This window comes from Oncorhynchus masou, chromosome 20 (genome assembly GCF_036934945.1).
Source record: "Oncorhynchus masou masou isolate Uvic2021 chromosome 20, UVic_Omas_1.1, whole genome shotgun sequence".
NCBI classification, from domain to species: domain Eukaryota; kingdom Metazoa; phylum Chordata; class Actinopteri; order Salmoniformes; family Salmonidae; genus Oncorhynchus; species Oncorhynchus masou.
In genome coordinates, this window is record NC_088231.1 from 31,398,134 (window position 1) to 31,415,245 (window position 17,112).

The 17,112-nt window shown below is 47.0% G+C and overlaps 1 protein-coding gene across 1 annotated transcript in view; it reads left to right on the top strand.

Moving 5' to 3' along the window:
- LOC135507261 (carboxypeptidase E) overlaps positions 1 to 17,112 on the top strand; it is a 96,083-nt gene that overhangs the window by 38,797 nt on the left and 40,174 nt on the right. The window contains exon 2 of the mRNA XM_064926861.1: positions 15,517 to 15,620. Within this exon, the coding sequence (XP_064782933.1) occupies positions 15,517 to 15,620 (104 nt within the window). The remainder of the gene's footprint in view (positions 1 to 15,516; positions 15,621 to 17,112) is intronic.

Below are 17,112 nucleotides of genomic sequence, written 5' to 3' on the forward strand. Positions count from 1 at the left end.
ATCACAGACAGGAGACATCACAGACAGGAGGCATCACAGACAGGAGACATCACAGACAGGAGACATCACAGACAGGAGACATCACAGACAGGAGACATCACAGACAGGAGACATCACAGACAGGAGGCATCACAGACAGGAGACATCACAGACAGGAGACATCACAGACAGGAGACATCACAGTTCTATCACAGACAGGAGACATCACAGACAGGAGACATCACAGACAGGAGACATCACAGACAGGAGACATCACAGACAGGAGACATCACAGACAGGAGAGACAGGGAGACATCACAGACAGGAGACATCACAGTTCTATCACAGACAGGAGACATCACAGACAGGAGGCATCACAGACAGGAGACATCACAGACAGGAGACATCACAGACAGGAGACATCACAGACAGGAGACATCACAGACAGGAGACATCACAGATCAGGAGACATCACAGACAGGAGACATCACAGACTATCACAGACAGGCATCACAGACAGGAGACATCACAGACAGGAGGCATCACAGACAGGAGACATCACAGACAGGAGACATCACAGACAGGAGACATCACAGACAGGAGACATCACAGACAGGAGACATCACAGACAGGAGACATCACAGACAGGAGGCATCACAGACAGGAGACATCACAGACAGGAGACATCACAGACAGGAGACATCACAGACAGGAGGCATCACAGACAGGAGACATCACAGACAGGAGACATCACAGACAGGAGACATCACAGACAGGAGACATCACAGTTCTATCACAGACAGGAGGCATCACAGACAGGAGACATCACAGACAGGAGACATCACAGACAGGAGACATCACAGACAGGAGACATCACAGACAGGAGACATCACAGACAGGAGACATCACAGACAGGAGACATCACAGACAGGAGACATCACAGACAGGAGGCATCACAGACAGGAGACATCACAGACAGGAGACATCACAGACAGGAGACATCACAGACAGGAGACATCACAGACAGGAGGCATCACAGACAGGAGACATCACAGACAGGTTCATCACAGACAGGAGACATCACAGACAGGAGACATCACAGACAGGAGACATCACAGACAGGAGACATCACAGACAGGAGACATCACAGACAGGAGCATCACAGACAGGAGACATCACAGACAGGAGCATCACAGACAGGAGACATCACAGACAGGAGACATCACAGACAGGAGACATCACAGACAGGAGACATCACAGACAGGAGACATCACAGTTCATCACAGACAGGAGACATCACAGACAGGAGACATCACAGACAGGAGACATCACAGACAGGAGACATCACAGACAGGAGACATCACAGACAGGAGACATCACAGACAGGAGACATCACAGACAGGAGACATCACAGACAGGAGACATCACAGACAGGAGACATCACAGTTCTATCACAGACAGGAGACATCACAGACAGGAGACATCACAGACAGGAGACATCACAGACAGGAGACATCACAGACAGGAGACATCACACATCACAGACAGGAGACATCACAGACAGGAGGCATCACAGACAGGAGACATCACAGACAGGAGACATCACAGACAGGAGACATCACAGACAGGAGACATCACAGACAGGAGACATCACAGACAGGAGACATCACAGACAGGAGGCATCACAGACAGGAGACATCACAGTTCTTCAGGAGACATCACAGACAGGAGACATCACAGACAGGAGACATCACAGACAGGAGACATCACAGACAGGAGACATCACAGACAGGAGACATCACAGACAGGAGACATCACAGACAGGAGACATCACAGACAGGAGACATCACAGACAGGAGACATCACAGACAGGAGACATCACAGACAGGAGACATCACAGACAGGAGACATCACAGACAGGAGGCATCAGACAGGAGGCATCACAGACAGGAGACATCACAGACAGGAGACATCACAGACAGGAGACATCACAGACAGGAGGCATCACAGACAGGAGACATCACAGACAGGAGACATCACAGACAGGAGACATCACAGACAGGAGACATCACAGACAGGAGACATCACAGACAGGAGACATCACAGACAGGAGACATCACAGACAGGAGACATCACAGACAGGAGACATCACAGACAGGAGGCATCACAGACAGGAGACATCAGTTCAGACAGGAGGCATCACAGACAGGAGACATCACAGACAGGAGGCATCACAGACAGGAGACATCACAGACAGGAGGCATCACAGACAGGAGACATCACAGACAGGAGACATCACAGACAGGAGACATCACAGACAGGAGACATCACAGACAGGAGACATCACAGGCAGGAGACATCACAGACAGGAGACATCACAGACAGGAGACATCACAGACAGGAGGACATCACAGACAGGAGACATCACAGACAGGAGACATCACAGTTCATCACAGACAGGAGACATCACAGACAGGAGACATCACAGACAGGAGACATCACAGACAGGAGACATCACAGACAGGAGACATCACAGACAGGAGACATCACAGACAGGAGACATCACAGACAGGAGACATCACAGACAGGAGACATCACAGACAGGAGACATCACAGACAGGAGACATCACAGACAGGAGACATCACAGACAGGAGACATCACAGACAGGAGACATCACACAGGAGACATCACAGACAGGAGACATCACAGACAGGAGACATCACAGACAGGAGACATCACAGACAGGAGGCATCACAGACAGGAGACATCACAGACAGGAGACACATCACAGACAGGAGACATCACAGACAGGAGACATCACAGACAGGAGACATCACAGACTCATCACAGACAGGAGACATCACAGACAGGAGACATCACAGACAGGAGACATCACAGACAGGAGACATCACAGACAGGAGACATCACAGACAGGAGGCATCACAGACAGGAGGCATCATCACAGACAGGAGACATCACAGACAGGAGACATCAGACAGGACAGACAGGAGACATCACAGACAGGAGACATCACAGACAGGAGACATCACAGACAGGAGACATCACAGACAGGAGACATCACAGACAGGAGACATCACAGACTATCACAGACAGGAGACATCATCACAGACAGGAGACATCACAGACAGGAGACATCACAGACAGGAGACATCACAGACATCACAGACAGGAGACATCACAGACAGGAGACATCACAGACAGGAGACATCACAGACAGGAGACATCACAGACAGGAGACATCACAGACAGGAGGCATCACAGACAGGAGACATCACAGACAGGAGACATCACAGACAGGAGGCATCACAGACAGGAGACATCAGGAGGCATCTGAACAGACAGGAGACATCACAGACAGGAGACATCACAGACAGGAGACATCACAGACAGGAGGCATCACAGACAGGAGGCATCACAGACAGGAGCATCAGGAGACATCACAGACAGGAGACATCACAGACAGGGAGACAGGACAGGAGACATCACAGACAGGAGACATCACAGACAGGAGACATCACAGTTCTATCACAGACAGGAGACATCACAGACAGGAGACATCACAGACAGGAGACATCACAGACAGGAGACATCACAGTTCTATCACAGACAGGAGACATCACAGACAGGAGACATCACAGACAGGAGACATCACAGACAGGAGACATCACAGACAGGAGACATCACAGACAGGAGACATCACAGACAGGAGACATCACAGACAGGAGTCATCACAGACAGGAGACATCACAGACAGGAGACATCACAGACAGGAGACATCACAGACAGGAGACATCTATCACAGACAGGAGACATCACAGACAGGAGACATCACAGACAGGAGGACATCACAGACAGGAGACATCACAGACAGCATCACAGAGACATCACATCACAGACAGCATCACAGACAGGAGACATCACAGACAGGAGACATCACAGACAGGAGACATCACAGACAGGAGACATCACAGACAGGAGACATCACAGACAGGAGACATCACAGACAGGAGACAGACAGGAGACATCACAGACAGGAGACATCACAGACAGGAGACATCACAGACAGGAGACATCACAGACAGGAGACATCACAGACAGGAGGCATCACAGACAGGAGACATCACAGGAGGCATCACAGACAGGAGACATCACAGACAGACAGACATCACAGACAGGAGGCATCACAGACAGGAGAGACATCACAGACAGGAGGCATCACAGACAGGAGACATCACAGACAGGGAGACATCACAGACAGGAGACATCACAGACAGGAGGCATCACAGACAGGAGACATCACAGACAGGAGTTCATCACAGACAGGAGACATCACAGACAGGAGACATCACAGACAGGAGACATCACAGGCAGGAGACATCACAGACAGGAGACATCACAGACAGGAGACATCACAGACAGGAGACATCACAGACAGGAGGCATCACAGACAGGAGGACATCACAGACAGGAGACATCACAGACAGGAGACATCACAGACAGGAGACATCACAGACAGGAGACATCACAGACAGGAGACATCACAGACAGGAGACATCACAGACAGGAGACATCACAGTTCTATCACAGACAGGAGACATCACAGACAGGAGACATCACAGACAGGAGACATCACAGACAGGAGACATCACAGACAGGAGACATCACAGACAGGAGACATCACAGACAGGAGACATCACAGACAGGAGACATCACAGACAGGAGACATCACAGACAGGAGACATCACAGACAGGAGGCATCACAGACAGGAGACATCACAGACAGGAGACATCACAGACAGGAGACATCACAGACAGGAGACATCACAGACAGGAGACATCACAGACAGGAGACATCACAGACAGGAGACATCACAGACAGGAGGCATCACAGACAGGAGGCATCACAGACAGACAGGAGACATCACAGACAGGAGACATCACAGACAGGTTCATCACAGACAGGAGACATCACAGACAGGAGACATCACAGACAGGAGACATCACAGACAGGAGACATCACAGACAGGAGACATCACAGACAGGGAGCATCACAGACAGGAGACATCACAGACAGGAGGCATCACAGACAGGGACATCACAGACAGGAGACATCACAGACAGGAGACATCACAGTTCTATCACAGACAGGAGACATCACAGACAGGAGGCATCACAGACAGGAGACATCACAGACAGGAGACATCACAGACAGGAGACATCACAGACAGGAGACATCACAGACAGGAGGCATCACAGACAGGAGACATCACAGACAGGAGACATCACAGACAGGAGACATCACAGACAGGAGACATCACAGACAGGAGACATCACAGACAGGAGACATCACAGACAGGAGACATCACAGACAGGAGACATCACAGTTCTATCACAGACAGGAGACATCACAGACAGGAGGCATCACAGACAGGAGGCATCACAGACAGGAGGCATCACAGACAGGAGGCATCACAGACAGGAGACATCACAGACAGGAGGCATCACAGACAGGAGGCATCACAGACAGGAGGCATCACAGACAGGAGACATCACAGACAGGAGACATCACAGACAGGAGACATCACAGACAGGAGACATCACAGACAGGAGACATCACAGTTCTATCACAGACAGGAGACATCACAGACAGGAGACATCACAGACAGGAGACATCACAGACAGGAGACATCACAGACAGGAGACATCACAGACAGGAGGCATCACAGACAGGAGACATCACAGACAGGAGGCATCACAGACAGGAGACATCACAGACAGGAGCATCACAGACAGGACATCACAGACAGGAGACATCACAGACAGGAGACATCACAGACAGGAGACATCACAGACAGGAGACATCACAGACAGGAGACATCACAGACAGGAGACATCACAGACAGGAGACATCACAGACAGGAGACATCACAGACAGGAGACATCACAGACAGACATCACAGGAGACATCACAGACAGGAGACATCACAGACAGGAGACATCACAGACAGGAGACATCACAGACAGGAGACATCACAGTCAGGAGACATCACAGACAGGAGACATCACAGACAGGAGACATCACAGACAGGAGACATCACAGACAGGAGACATCACAGACAGGAGGCATCACAGACAGGAGGCATCACAGACAGGAGACATCACAGACAGGAGACATCATCATCACAGACAGGAGGACAGGAGCATCACAGACATCACAGACAGGGAGGAGACATCACAGACAGGAGACACACAGACAGGAGACATCACAGACAGGAGACATCACAGACAGGAGACATCACAGACAGGAGACATCACAGACAGGAGACATCACAGACAGGAGACATCACAGACAGGAGACATCACAGACAGGGAGACATCACAGGAGACATCACAGACAGGAGGCATCACAGACAGGAGACATCACAGACAGGAGACATCACAGACAGGAGACATCACAGACAGGAGACATCACAGACAGGAGACATCACAGACAGGAGACATCACAGACAGGAGACATCACAGACAGGAGACATCACAGACAGGAGACATCACAGACAGGAGACATCACAGACAGGAGACATCACAGACAGGAGACATCACAGACAGGAGACATCACAGACAGGAGACATCACAGACAGGAGACATCACAGACAGGAGACATCACAGACAGGAGACATCACAGACAGGAGACATCACAGACAGGAGACATCACAGACAGGAGACATCACAGACAGGAGACATCACAGTTCAGGAGGCATCACAGACAGGAGACATCACAGACAGGAGACAGGAGACATCACAGACAGGAGACATCACAGACAGGAGAGACATCACAGACAGGAGACATCACAGACAGGAGACATCACAGACAGGAGACATCACAGACAGGAGACATCACAGACAGGAGCATCACAGAGACATCACAGACAGGAGACATCACAGACAGGAGACATCACAGACAGGAGACATCATCACAGACAGGAGACATCACAGACAGGAGACATCACAGACAGGAGACATCACAGACAGGAGACATCACAGACAGGGAGACATCACAGACAGGGAGACATCACAGACAGGAGACATCACAGACAGGGACATCACAGACAGGAGACATCACAGACAGGAGACATCACAGACAGGAGACATCACAGACAGGAGACATCACAGACAGGAGACATCACAGACAGGAGACATCACAGACAGGAGACATCACAGACAGGAGACATCACAGACAGGAGACATCACAGACAGGAGGCATCACAGACAGGAGACATCACAGACAGGAGACATCACAGACAGGAGACATCACAGACAGGAGACATCACAGACAGGAGGCATCACAGACAGGAGACATCACAGACAGGGAGCATCACAGACAGACATCACAGACAGGAGACATCACAGACAGGAGACATCACAGACAGGAGGCATCACAGACAGGAGCATCACAGACAGGAGACATCACAGACAGGAGGCATCACAGACAGGAGACATCACAGACAGGAGACATCACTCATCACAGACAGGAGACATCACAGACAGGAGACATCACAGACAGGAGACATCACAGACAGGAGCATCACAGACAGGAGACATCACAGAAGACATCACAGACAGGAGGCATCACAGACAGGAGCATCACAGAGGAGACATTGGAGCATCACAGACAGGAGACATCACAGACAGGAGACATCACAGACAAGACATCACAGACAGGACATCACAGACTGATGACAGGAGACATCACAGAGGGGAGACATCACAGACAGGAGACATCACAGACAGAGACATCACAGACAGGAGACATCACAGACAGGAGACATCACAGACAGGGACATCACAGACAGGAGACATGATGACAGATCACAGACAGGAGACATCACAGACTCATCACAGACAGGAGACATCACAGACAGAGAGACATCACAGACAGGAGACATCACAGAGGAGACATCACAGACAGGAGACATCACAGACAGGAGACATCACAGACAGGAGACATCACTTTAAGACACACCAGGAGACAGAAAGAGGAGGCATCACAGACAGGAGACATCACAGACAGGAGACATCACAGACAGAAGACTCTGCTGATGTAGACCAGAGGGTTGTAGTCTCTTTAAGACACCAGGAGACAGAAAGAGAAGACTCTGCTGATGTAGACCAGAGGGTTGTAGTCTCTTTAAGACACCAGGAGACAGAAAGAGAAGACTCTGCTGATGTAGACCAGAGGGTTGTAGTCTCTTTAAGACACCAGGAGACAGAAAGAGAAGACTCTGCTGATGTAGACCAGAGGGTTGTAGTCTCTTTAAGACACCAGGAGACAGAAAGAGAAGACTCTGCTGATGTAGACCAGAGGGTTGTAGTCTCTTTAAGACACCAGGAGACAGAAAGACTCTGCTGAAGACTCTGAGGGTTGTAGTCTCTTTAAGACACCAGGAGACAGAAAGAGAAGACTCTGCTGATGTAGACCAGAGGGTTGTAGTCTCTTTAAGACACCAGGAGACAGAAAGAGAAGACTCTGCTGATGTAGACCAGAGGGTTGTAGTCTCTTTAAGACACCAGGAGACAGAAAGAGAAGACTCTGCTGATGTAGACCAGAGGGTTGTAGTCTCTTTAAGACACCAGGAGACAGAAAGAGAAGACTCTGCTGATGTAGACCAGAGGGTTGTAGTCTCTTTAAGACACCAGGAGACAGAAAGAGAAGACTGCTGATTTAGACCAGAGGGTTGTAGTCTCTTTAAGACACCAGGAGACAGAAAGAGAAGACTCTGCTGATGTAGACCAGAGGGTTGTAGTCTCTTTAAGACACCAGGAGACAGAAAGAGAAGACTCTGCTGATGTAGACCAGAGGGTTGTAGTCTCTTTAAGACACCAGGAGACAGAAAGAGAAGACTCTGCTGATGTAGACCAGAGGGTTGTAGTCTCTTTAAGACACCAGGAGACAGAAAGAGAAGACTCTGCTGATGTAGACCAGAGGGTTGTAGTCTCTTTAAGACACCAGGAGACAGAAAGAGAAGACTGCTGATGTAGACCAGAGGGTTGTAGTCTCTTTAAGACACCAGGAGACAGAAAGAGAAGACTCTGCTGATGTAGACCAGAGGGTTGTAGTCTCTTTAAGACACCAGGAGACAGAAAGAGAAGACTCTGCTGATGTAGACCAGAGGGTTGTAGTCTCTTTAAGACACCAGGAGACAGAAAGAGAAGACTCTGATGATGTAGACCAGAGGGTTGTAGTCTCTTTAAGACACCAGGAGACAGAAAGAGAAGACTCTGCTGATGTAGACCAGAGGGTTGTAGTCTCTTTAAGACACCAGGAGACAGAAAGAGAAGACTGCTGATTTCGACCAGAGGGTTGTAGTCTCTTTAAGACACCAGGAGACAGAAAGAGAAGACTCTGCTGATGTAGACCAGAGGGTTGTAGTCTCTTTAAGACACCAGGAGACAGAAAGAGAAGACTCTGCTGATGTAGACCAGAGGGTTGTAGTCTCTTTAAGACACCAGGAGACAGAAAGAGAAGACTCTGCTGATGTAGACCAGAGGGTTGTCGTCTCTTTAAGACACCAGGAGACAGAAAGAGAAGACTCTGCTGATGTAGACCAGAGGGTTGTAGTTAAGACACCAGGAGACAGAAAGAGAAGACTCTGCTGATGTAGACCAGAGGGTTGTAGTTAAGACACCAGGAGACAGAAAGAGAAGACTCTGCTGATGTAGACCAGAGGGTTGTAGTTAAGACACCAGGAGACAGAAAGAGAAGACTCTGCTGATGTAGACCAGAGGGTTGTAGTCTCTTTAAGACACCAGGAGACAGAAAGAGAAGACTCTGCTGATGTAGACCAGAGGGTTGTAGTCTCTTTAAGACACCAGGAGACAGAAAGAGAAGACTCTGCTGATGTAGACCAGAGGGTTGTAGTCTCTTTAAGACACCAGGAGACAGAAAGAGAAGACTCTGATGATGTAGACCAGAGGGTTGTAGTCTCTTTAAGACACCAGGAGACAGAAAGAGAAGACTCTGCTGATGTAGACCAGAGGGTTGTAGTCTCTTTAAGACACCAGGAGACAGAAAGAGAAGACTGCTGATTTAGACCAGAGGGTTGTAGTCTCTTTAAGACACCAGGAGACAGAAAGAGAAGACTCTGCTGATGTAGACCAGAGGGTTGTAGTCTCTTTAAGACACCAGGAGACAGAAAGAGAAGACTCTGCTGATGTAGACCAGAGGGTTGTAGTCTCTTTAAGACACCAGGAGACAGAAAGAGAAGACTCTGCTGATGTAGACCAGAGGGTTGTAGTCTCTTTAAGACACCAGGAGACAGAAAGAGAAGACTCTGCTGATGTAGACCAGAGGGTTGTAGTCTCTTTAAGACACCAGGAGACAGAAAGAGAAGACTCTGCTGATGTAGACCAGAGGGTTGTAGTTAAGACACCAGGAGACAGAAAGAGAAGACTCTGCTGATGTAGACCAGAGGGTTGTAGTCTCTTTAAGGCACCAGGAGACAGAAAGAGAAGACTCTGCTGATGTAGACCAGAGGGTTGTAGTCTCTTTAAGACACCAGGAGACAGAAAGAGAAGACTCTGCTGATGTAGACCAGAGGGTTGTAGTTAAGACACCAGGAGACAGAAAGAGAAGACTCTGCTGATGTAGACCAGAGGGTTGTAGTTAAGACACCAGGAGACAGAAAGAGAAGACTCTGCTGATGTAGACCAGAGGGTTGTAGTTAAGACACCAGGAGACAGAAAGAGAAGACTCTGCTGATGTAGACCAGAGGGTTGTAGTCTCTTTAAGACACCAGGAGACAGAAAGAGAAGACTCTGCTGATGTAGACCAGAGGGTTGTAGTCTCTTTAAGACACCAGGAGACAGAAAGAGAAGACTCTGCTGATGTAGACCAGAGGGTTGTAGTCTCTTTAAGACACCAGGAGACAGAAAGAGAAGACTCTGCTGATGTAGACCAGAGGGTTGTAGTTAAGACACCAGGAGACAGAAAGAGAAGACTCTGCTGATGTAGACCAGAGGGTTGTAGTTAAGACACCAGGAGACAGAAAGAGAAGACTCTGCTGATGTAGACCAGAGGGTTGTAGTTAAGACACCAGGAGACAGAAAGAGAAGACTCTGATGATGTAGACCAGAGGGTTGTCGTCTCTTTTAGACACCAGGACCTGCTGTCAGATTCCAATTCTATGAGACATATTGATGTGTGCTTCCATCTTCTGGTTAGATGAAGAACTTCAACTGTTTTCTCAATTTGGTAATTTTTCTCAGCCCCTCCCCTCTGGGGTACTGGGGCACCTCTACTCTGTAGGACTGAACATGGGTAGTTACTCTGTAGGACTGAACATGGGTAGTTACTCTGTGATACTCTGTAGGACTGAACATGGGTAGTTACTCTGATACTCTGTAGGACTGAACATGGGTAGTTACTCTGTAGGACTGAACATCGGTAGATACTCTGTGATACTCTGTAGGACTGAACATGGGTAGATACTCTGTGATACTCTGTAGGACTGAACATGGGTAGTTACTCTGTGATACTCTGTGGTACTCTGTAGGACTGAACATGGGTAGTTACTCTGTGATACTCTGTAGGAATGAACATGGGTAGTTACTCTGTGCTACTCTGTAGGACTGAACATGGGTAGATACTCTGTGATACTCTGTAGGACTGAACATGGGTAGTTACTCTGTAGGACTGAACATGGGTAGTTACTCTGTGATACTCTGTAGGACTGAACATGGGTAGTTACTCTGTAGGACTGAACATGGGTAGTTACTCTGTGATACTCTGTAGGACTGAACATGGGTAGTTACTCTGTGATGCTCTGTAGGACTGAACATTGGGTAGTTACTCTGTAGGACTGAACATGGGTAGTTACTCTGTAGGACTGAACATGGGTAGTTACTCTGTGATACTCTGTAGGACTGAACATGGGTAGACACTCTGTAGGACTGAACATGGGTAGTTACTCTGTGATACTCTGTAGGACTGAACATGGGTAGTTACTCTGTGATACTCTGTAGGACTGAACATGGGTAGTTACTCTGTGATACTCTGTAGGACTGAACATGGGTAGTTACTCTGTGATACTCTGTAGGACTGAACATGGGTAGTTACTCTGTGATACTCTGTAGGACTGAACATGGGTTGTTACTCTGTGATGCTCTGTAGGACTGAACATGGGTAGTTACTCTGTGATACTCTGTAGGACTGAACATGGGTAGTTAATCTTTGATACTCTGTAGGACTGAACATGGGTAGTTACTCTGTAGGACTGAACATGGGTAGATACTCTGTGATACTCTGTAGGACTGAACATGGGTAGTTACTCTGTGATACTCTGTAGGACTGAACAAGGGTAGTTACTCTGTAGTACTGAACATGGGTAGTTACTCTGTAGGACTGAACTCTGTGATACTCTGGGACTAAACATGGGTAGATACTCTGTGATACTCTGTAGGACTGAACATGGATAGTTACTCTGTGATACTCTGTAGGACTGAACATGGGTAGTTACTCTGTGATACTCTGTAGGACTGAACATGGGTAGTTACTCTGTAGGACTGGACATGGGTAGTTACTCTGTGATACTCTGTGGGACTGGACATGGGTAGATACTCTGTAGGACTGAACATGGGTATATACTCTGTGGTACTCTGTGGGACTGAACATGGGTAGATACTCTGTGATACTCTGTGGGACTGGACATGGGTAGTTACTCTGTGATACTCTGTGGGACTGGACATGGGTAGATACTCTGTGATACTCTGTAGGACTGAACATGGGTAGATACTCTGTGGTACTCTGTAGGACTGAACATGGGTAGTTACTCTGTGATACTCTGTGGGACTGGACATGGGTAGATACTCTGTGGGACTGGACATGGGTAGATAGTCTGTGATACTCTGTGGGACTGGACATGGGTAGTTACTCTGTGATACTCTGTGGGACTGAACATGGGTAGATACTCTGTGGGACTGTACATGGGTAGATACTCTGTTGGACTGAACATGGGTAGATACTCTGTAGGACTGAACATGGGTAGTTACTCTGTAGGACTTAACATGGGTAGATACTCTGTAGGACTGAACATGGGTAGATACTCTGTGATACTCTGTAGGACTGAACATGGGTAGTTACTCTGTGATACTCTGTAGGACTGAACATGGGTATATACTCTGTAGGACTGGACATGGGTAGATAGTCTGTGATACTCTGTGGGACTGGACATGGGTAGATACTCTGTGATACTGAACATGGGTAGATACTCTGTAGGTCTGAACATGGGTAGATACTCTGTGATACTTTGTGGGACTGAACATGGGTAGATACTCTGTAGGACTGAACATGGGTAGTTACTCTGTGATACTCTGTGATACTCTGTGGGACTGAACATGGGTAGTTACTCTGTAGGACTGAACATGGGTAGTTACTCTGATACTCTGTAGGACTGAACATGGGTAGTTACTCTGATACTCTGTAGGACTGAACATGGGTAGATACTCTGTGATACTCTGTAGGACTGAATATGGGTAGTTACTTTGTGATTCTCTGTAGGACTGAACATGGGTAGTTACTCTGTGATACTCTGTAGGACTGAGCATGGGTAGTTACTCTGATACTCTGTAGGACTGAACATGGGTAGATACTCTGTGATACTCTGTAGGACTGAATATGGGTAGTTACTTTGTGATTCTCTGTAGGACTGAACATGGGTAGTTACTCTGTGATACTCTGTAGGACTGAACATGGGTAGATAATCTTTGATACTCTGTAGGACTGAACATGGGTAGTTACTCTGTAGGACTGAACATGGGTAGATACTCTGTAGGACTGAACTCTGTGATACTCTGGGACTAAACATGGATAGTTACTCTGTGATACTCTGTAGGACTGAACATGGGTAGATACTGTGTAGGACTGGGTGTGTTGACCCAAACTGTGTGTATGTGTTGACCTAACCTATGTGTTTTGACCTAACCTGTGTGTGTTTTGACCTAACCTGTGTGTGTTGACCTAACCTGTGTGTGTTGACCTAACATGCGTGTTTTGACTTAAACTGTGTGTTTTTACTTAACCTACGAGTTTTGACTTAACCTGTGTGTTTTGATTTAACCTGTGTGTTTTGACCTAACCTGTGTGTGTGTTGACCTAACCTGTGTGTGTTTTGACCTAACCTGTGTGTGTTTTGACCTAACCTGTGTGTTTTGACCTAACCTGTGTGTTTTGACCTAACCTGTGTGTTTTGACTTAACCTGTGTGTTTTGACCTAACCTGTGTGTTTTGACCTAACCTGTGTGTTTTGACTTAAACTGTGTGTTTTGACCTAACCTGTGTGTTTTGACCTAACCTGTGTGTGTTTTGACTTAACCTGTGTGTTTTTTGACTTAACCTGTGTGTTTTGACCTAACCTGTGTGTTTTGACTTAACCTGTGTGTTTTGACCAAACCTGTGTGTGTGTTGACCTAATCTGTGTGTATGTGTTGACCTAACCTGTGTGTTTTGACCTAACCTGTGTGTTTTGACTTAACCTGTGTGTTTTGACCTAACCTGTGTGTTTTGACTTAAACTGTGTGTTTTGACCTAACCTGTGTGTTTTGACCTAACCTGTGTGTTTTGACCTAACCTGTGTGTTTTGACCTAACCTGTGTGTTTTGACTTAAACTGTGTGTTTTGACCTAACCTGTGTGTTTTGACCTAACCTGTGTGTGTTGACCTAACCTGTGTGTTTTGACCTAACCTGTGTGTTTTGACTTAAACTGTGTGTTTTGACCTAACCTGTGTGTTTTGACCTAACCTGTGTGTGTTTTGACTTAACCTGTGTGTTTTTTGACTTAACCTGTGTGTTTTGACCTAACCTGTGTGTTTTGACTTAACCTGTGTGTTTTGACCAAACCTGTGTGTGTGTTGACCTAATCTGTGTGTATGTGTTGACCTAACCTGTGTGTTTTGACCTAACCTGTGTGTTTTGACTTAACCTGTGTGTTTTGACCTAACCTGTGTGTGTTTTGACCTAATCCTGTGTGTGTTGACCTAACCTATGTGTGTTGACCTAACCTGTGTGTTTTGACCTAACCTGTGTGTGTTGACCTAACCTGTGTGTTTTGACTTAAACTGTGTGTTTTGACCTGACCTGTGTGTGTTTTGACCTAACCTGTGTGTGTTGACCTAACCTGTGTGTTTTGACCTAACCTGTGTGTGTTGACCTAACCTGTGTGTTTTGACCTAACCTGTGTGTTTTGACCTAACCTGTGTGTGTTGACCTAACCTGTGTGTTTTGACTTAACCTGTGTGTGTTGACCTAACCTATGTGTTTTGACCTGACCTGTGTGTGTTTTGACCTAACCTGTGTGTGTTTTGACCTAATCCTGTGTGTGTTGACCTAACCTGTGTGTTTTGACCTAACCTGTGTGTGTTGACCTAACCTATGTGTTTTGACCTAACCTGTGTGTGTTGACCTAACCTATGTGTTTTGACCTAACCTGTGTGTGTTGACCTAACCTGTGTTTCTCTTCACCAGGTGAGCCAGAGTTTAAGTACATCGGAAACATGCACGGCAACGAGGCGGTAGGACGGGAACTCATCGTCTACCTGGCTCAGTACCTCTGTAACCAATACCAACAGGTAATATACCCTGTCTCAGTACCTCTGTTAACAACAGGTAATATAACCTGTCTCAGTACCTCTGTTACCAACAGGTAATATAACCTGTCTCAGTACCTCTGTTACCAACAGGTAATATAACCTGTCTCAGTACCTCTGTTACCAACAGGTAATATACCCTGTCTCAGTACCTCTGTTACCAACAGGTAATATACCCTGTCTCAGTACCTCTGTTACCAACAGGTAATATAACCTGTCTCAGTACCTCTGTTACCAACAGGTAATATAACCTGTCTCAGTACCTCTGTTACCAACAGGTAATATAACCTGTCTCAGTACCAATACCAACAGGTAATATACCCTGTCTCAGTACCTCTGTTACCAACAGGTAATATAACCTGTCTCAGTACCAATACCAACAGGTAATATACCCTGTCTCAGTACCTCTGTTACCAACAGGTAATATAACCTGTCTCAGTACCTCTGTTACCAACAGGTAATATAACCTGTCTCAGTACCTCTGTTACCAACAGGTAATATAACCTGTCTCAGTACCTCTGTTACCAACAGGTAATATAACCTGTCTCAGTACCTCTGTTACCAACAGGTAATATAACCTGTCTCAGTACCTCTGTTACCAACAGGTAATATACCCTGTCTCAGTACCTCTGTTACCAACAGGTAATATAACCTGTCTCAGTACCAATACCAACAGGTAATATAACCTGTCTCAGTACCTCTGTTACCAACAGGTAATATAACCTGTCTCAGTACCTCTGTTACCAACAGGTAATATACCCTGTCTCAGTACCTCTGTTACCAACAGGTAATATAACCTGTCTCAGTACCTCTGTTACCAACAGGTAATATAACCTGTCTCTGTACCAATACCAACAGGTAATATAACCTGTCTCAGTACCTCTGTTACCAACAGGTAATATACCCTGTCTCAGTACCTCTGTTACCAACAGGTAATATACCCTGTCTCAGTACCTCTGTTACCAACAGGTAATATACCCTGTCTCAGTACCTCTGTTACCAACAGGTAATATAACCTGTCTCAGTACCTCTGTTACCAACAGGTAATATAACCTGTCTCAGTACCTCTGTTACCAACAGGTAATATAACCTGTCTCAGTACCTCTGTTACCAACAGGTAATATACCCTGTCTCAGTACCTCTGTTACCAACAGGTAATATAACCTGTCTCAGTACCTCTGTTACCAACAGGTAATATAACCTGTCTCAGTACCTCTGTTACCAACAGGTAATATAACCTGTCTCAGTACCTCTGTTACCAACAGGTAATATAACCTGTCTCAGTACCTCTGTTACCAACAGGTAATATACCCTGTCTCAGTACCTCTGTTACCAACAGGTAATATAACCTGTCTCAGTACCTCTGTTACCAACAGGTAATATACCCTGTCTCGGTACCTCTGTTACCAACAGGTAATATAACCTGTCTCAGTACCAATACCAACAGGTAATATAACCTGTCTCAGTACCTCTG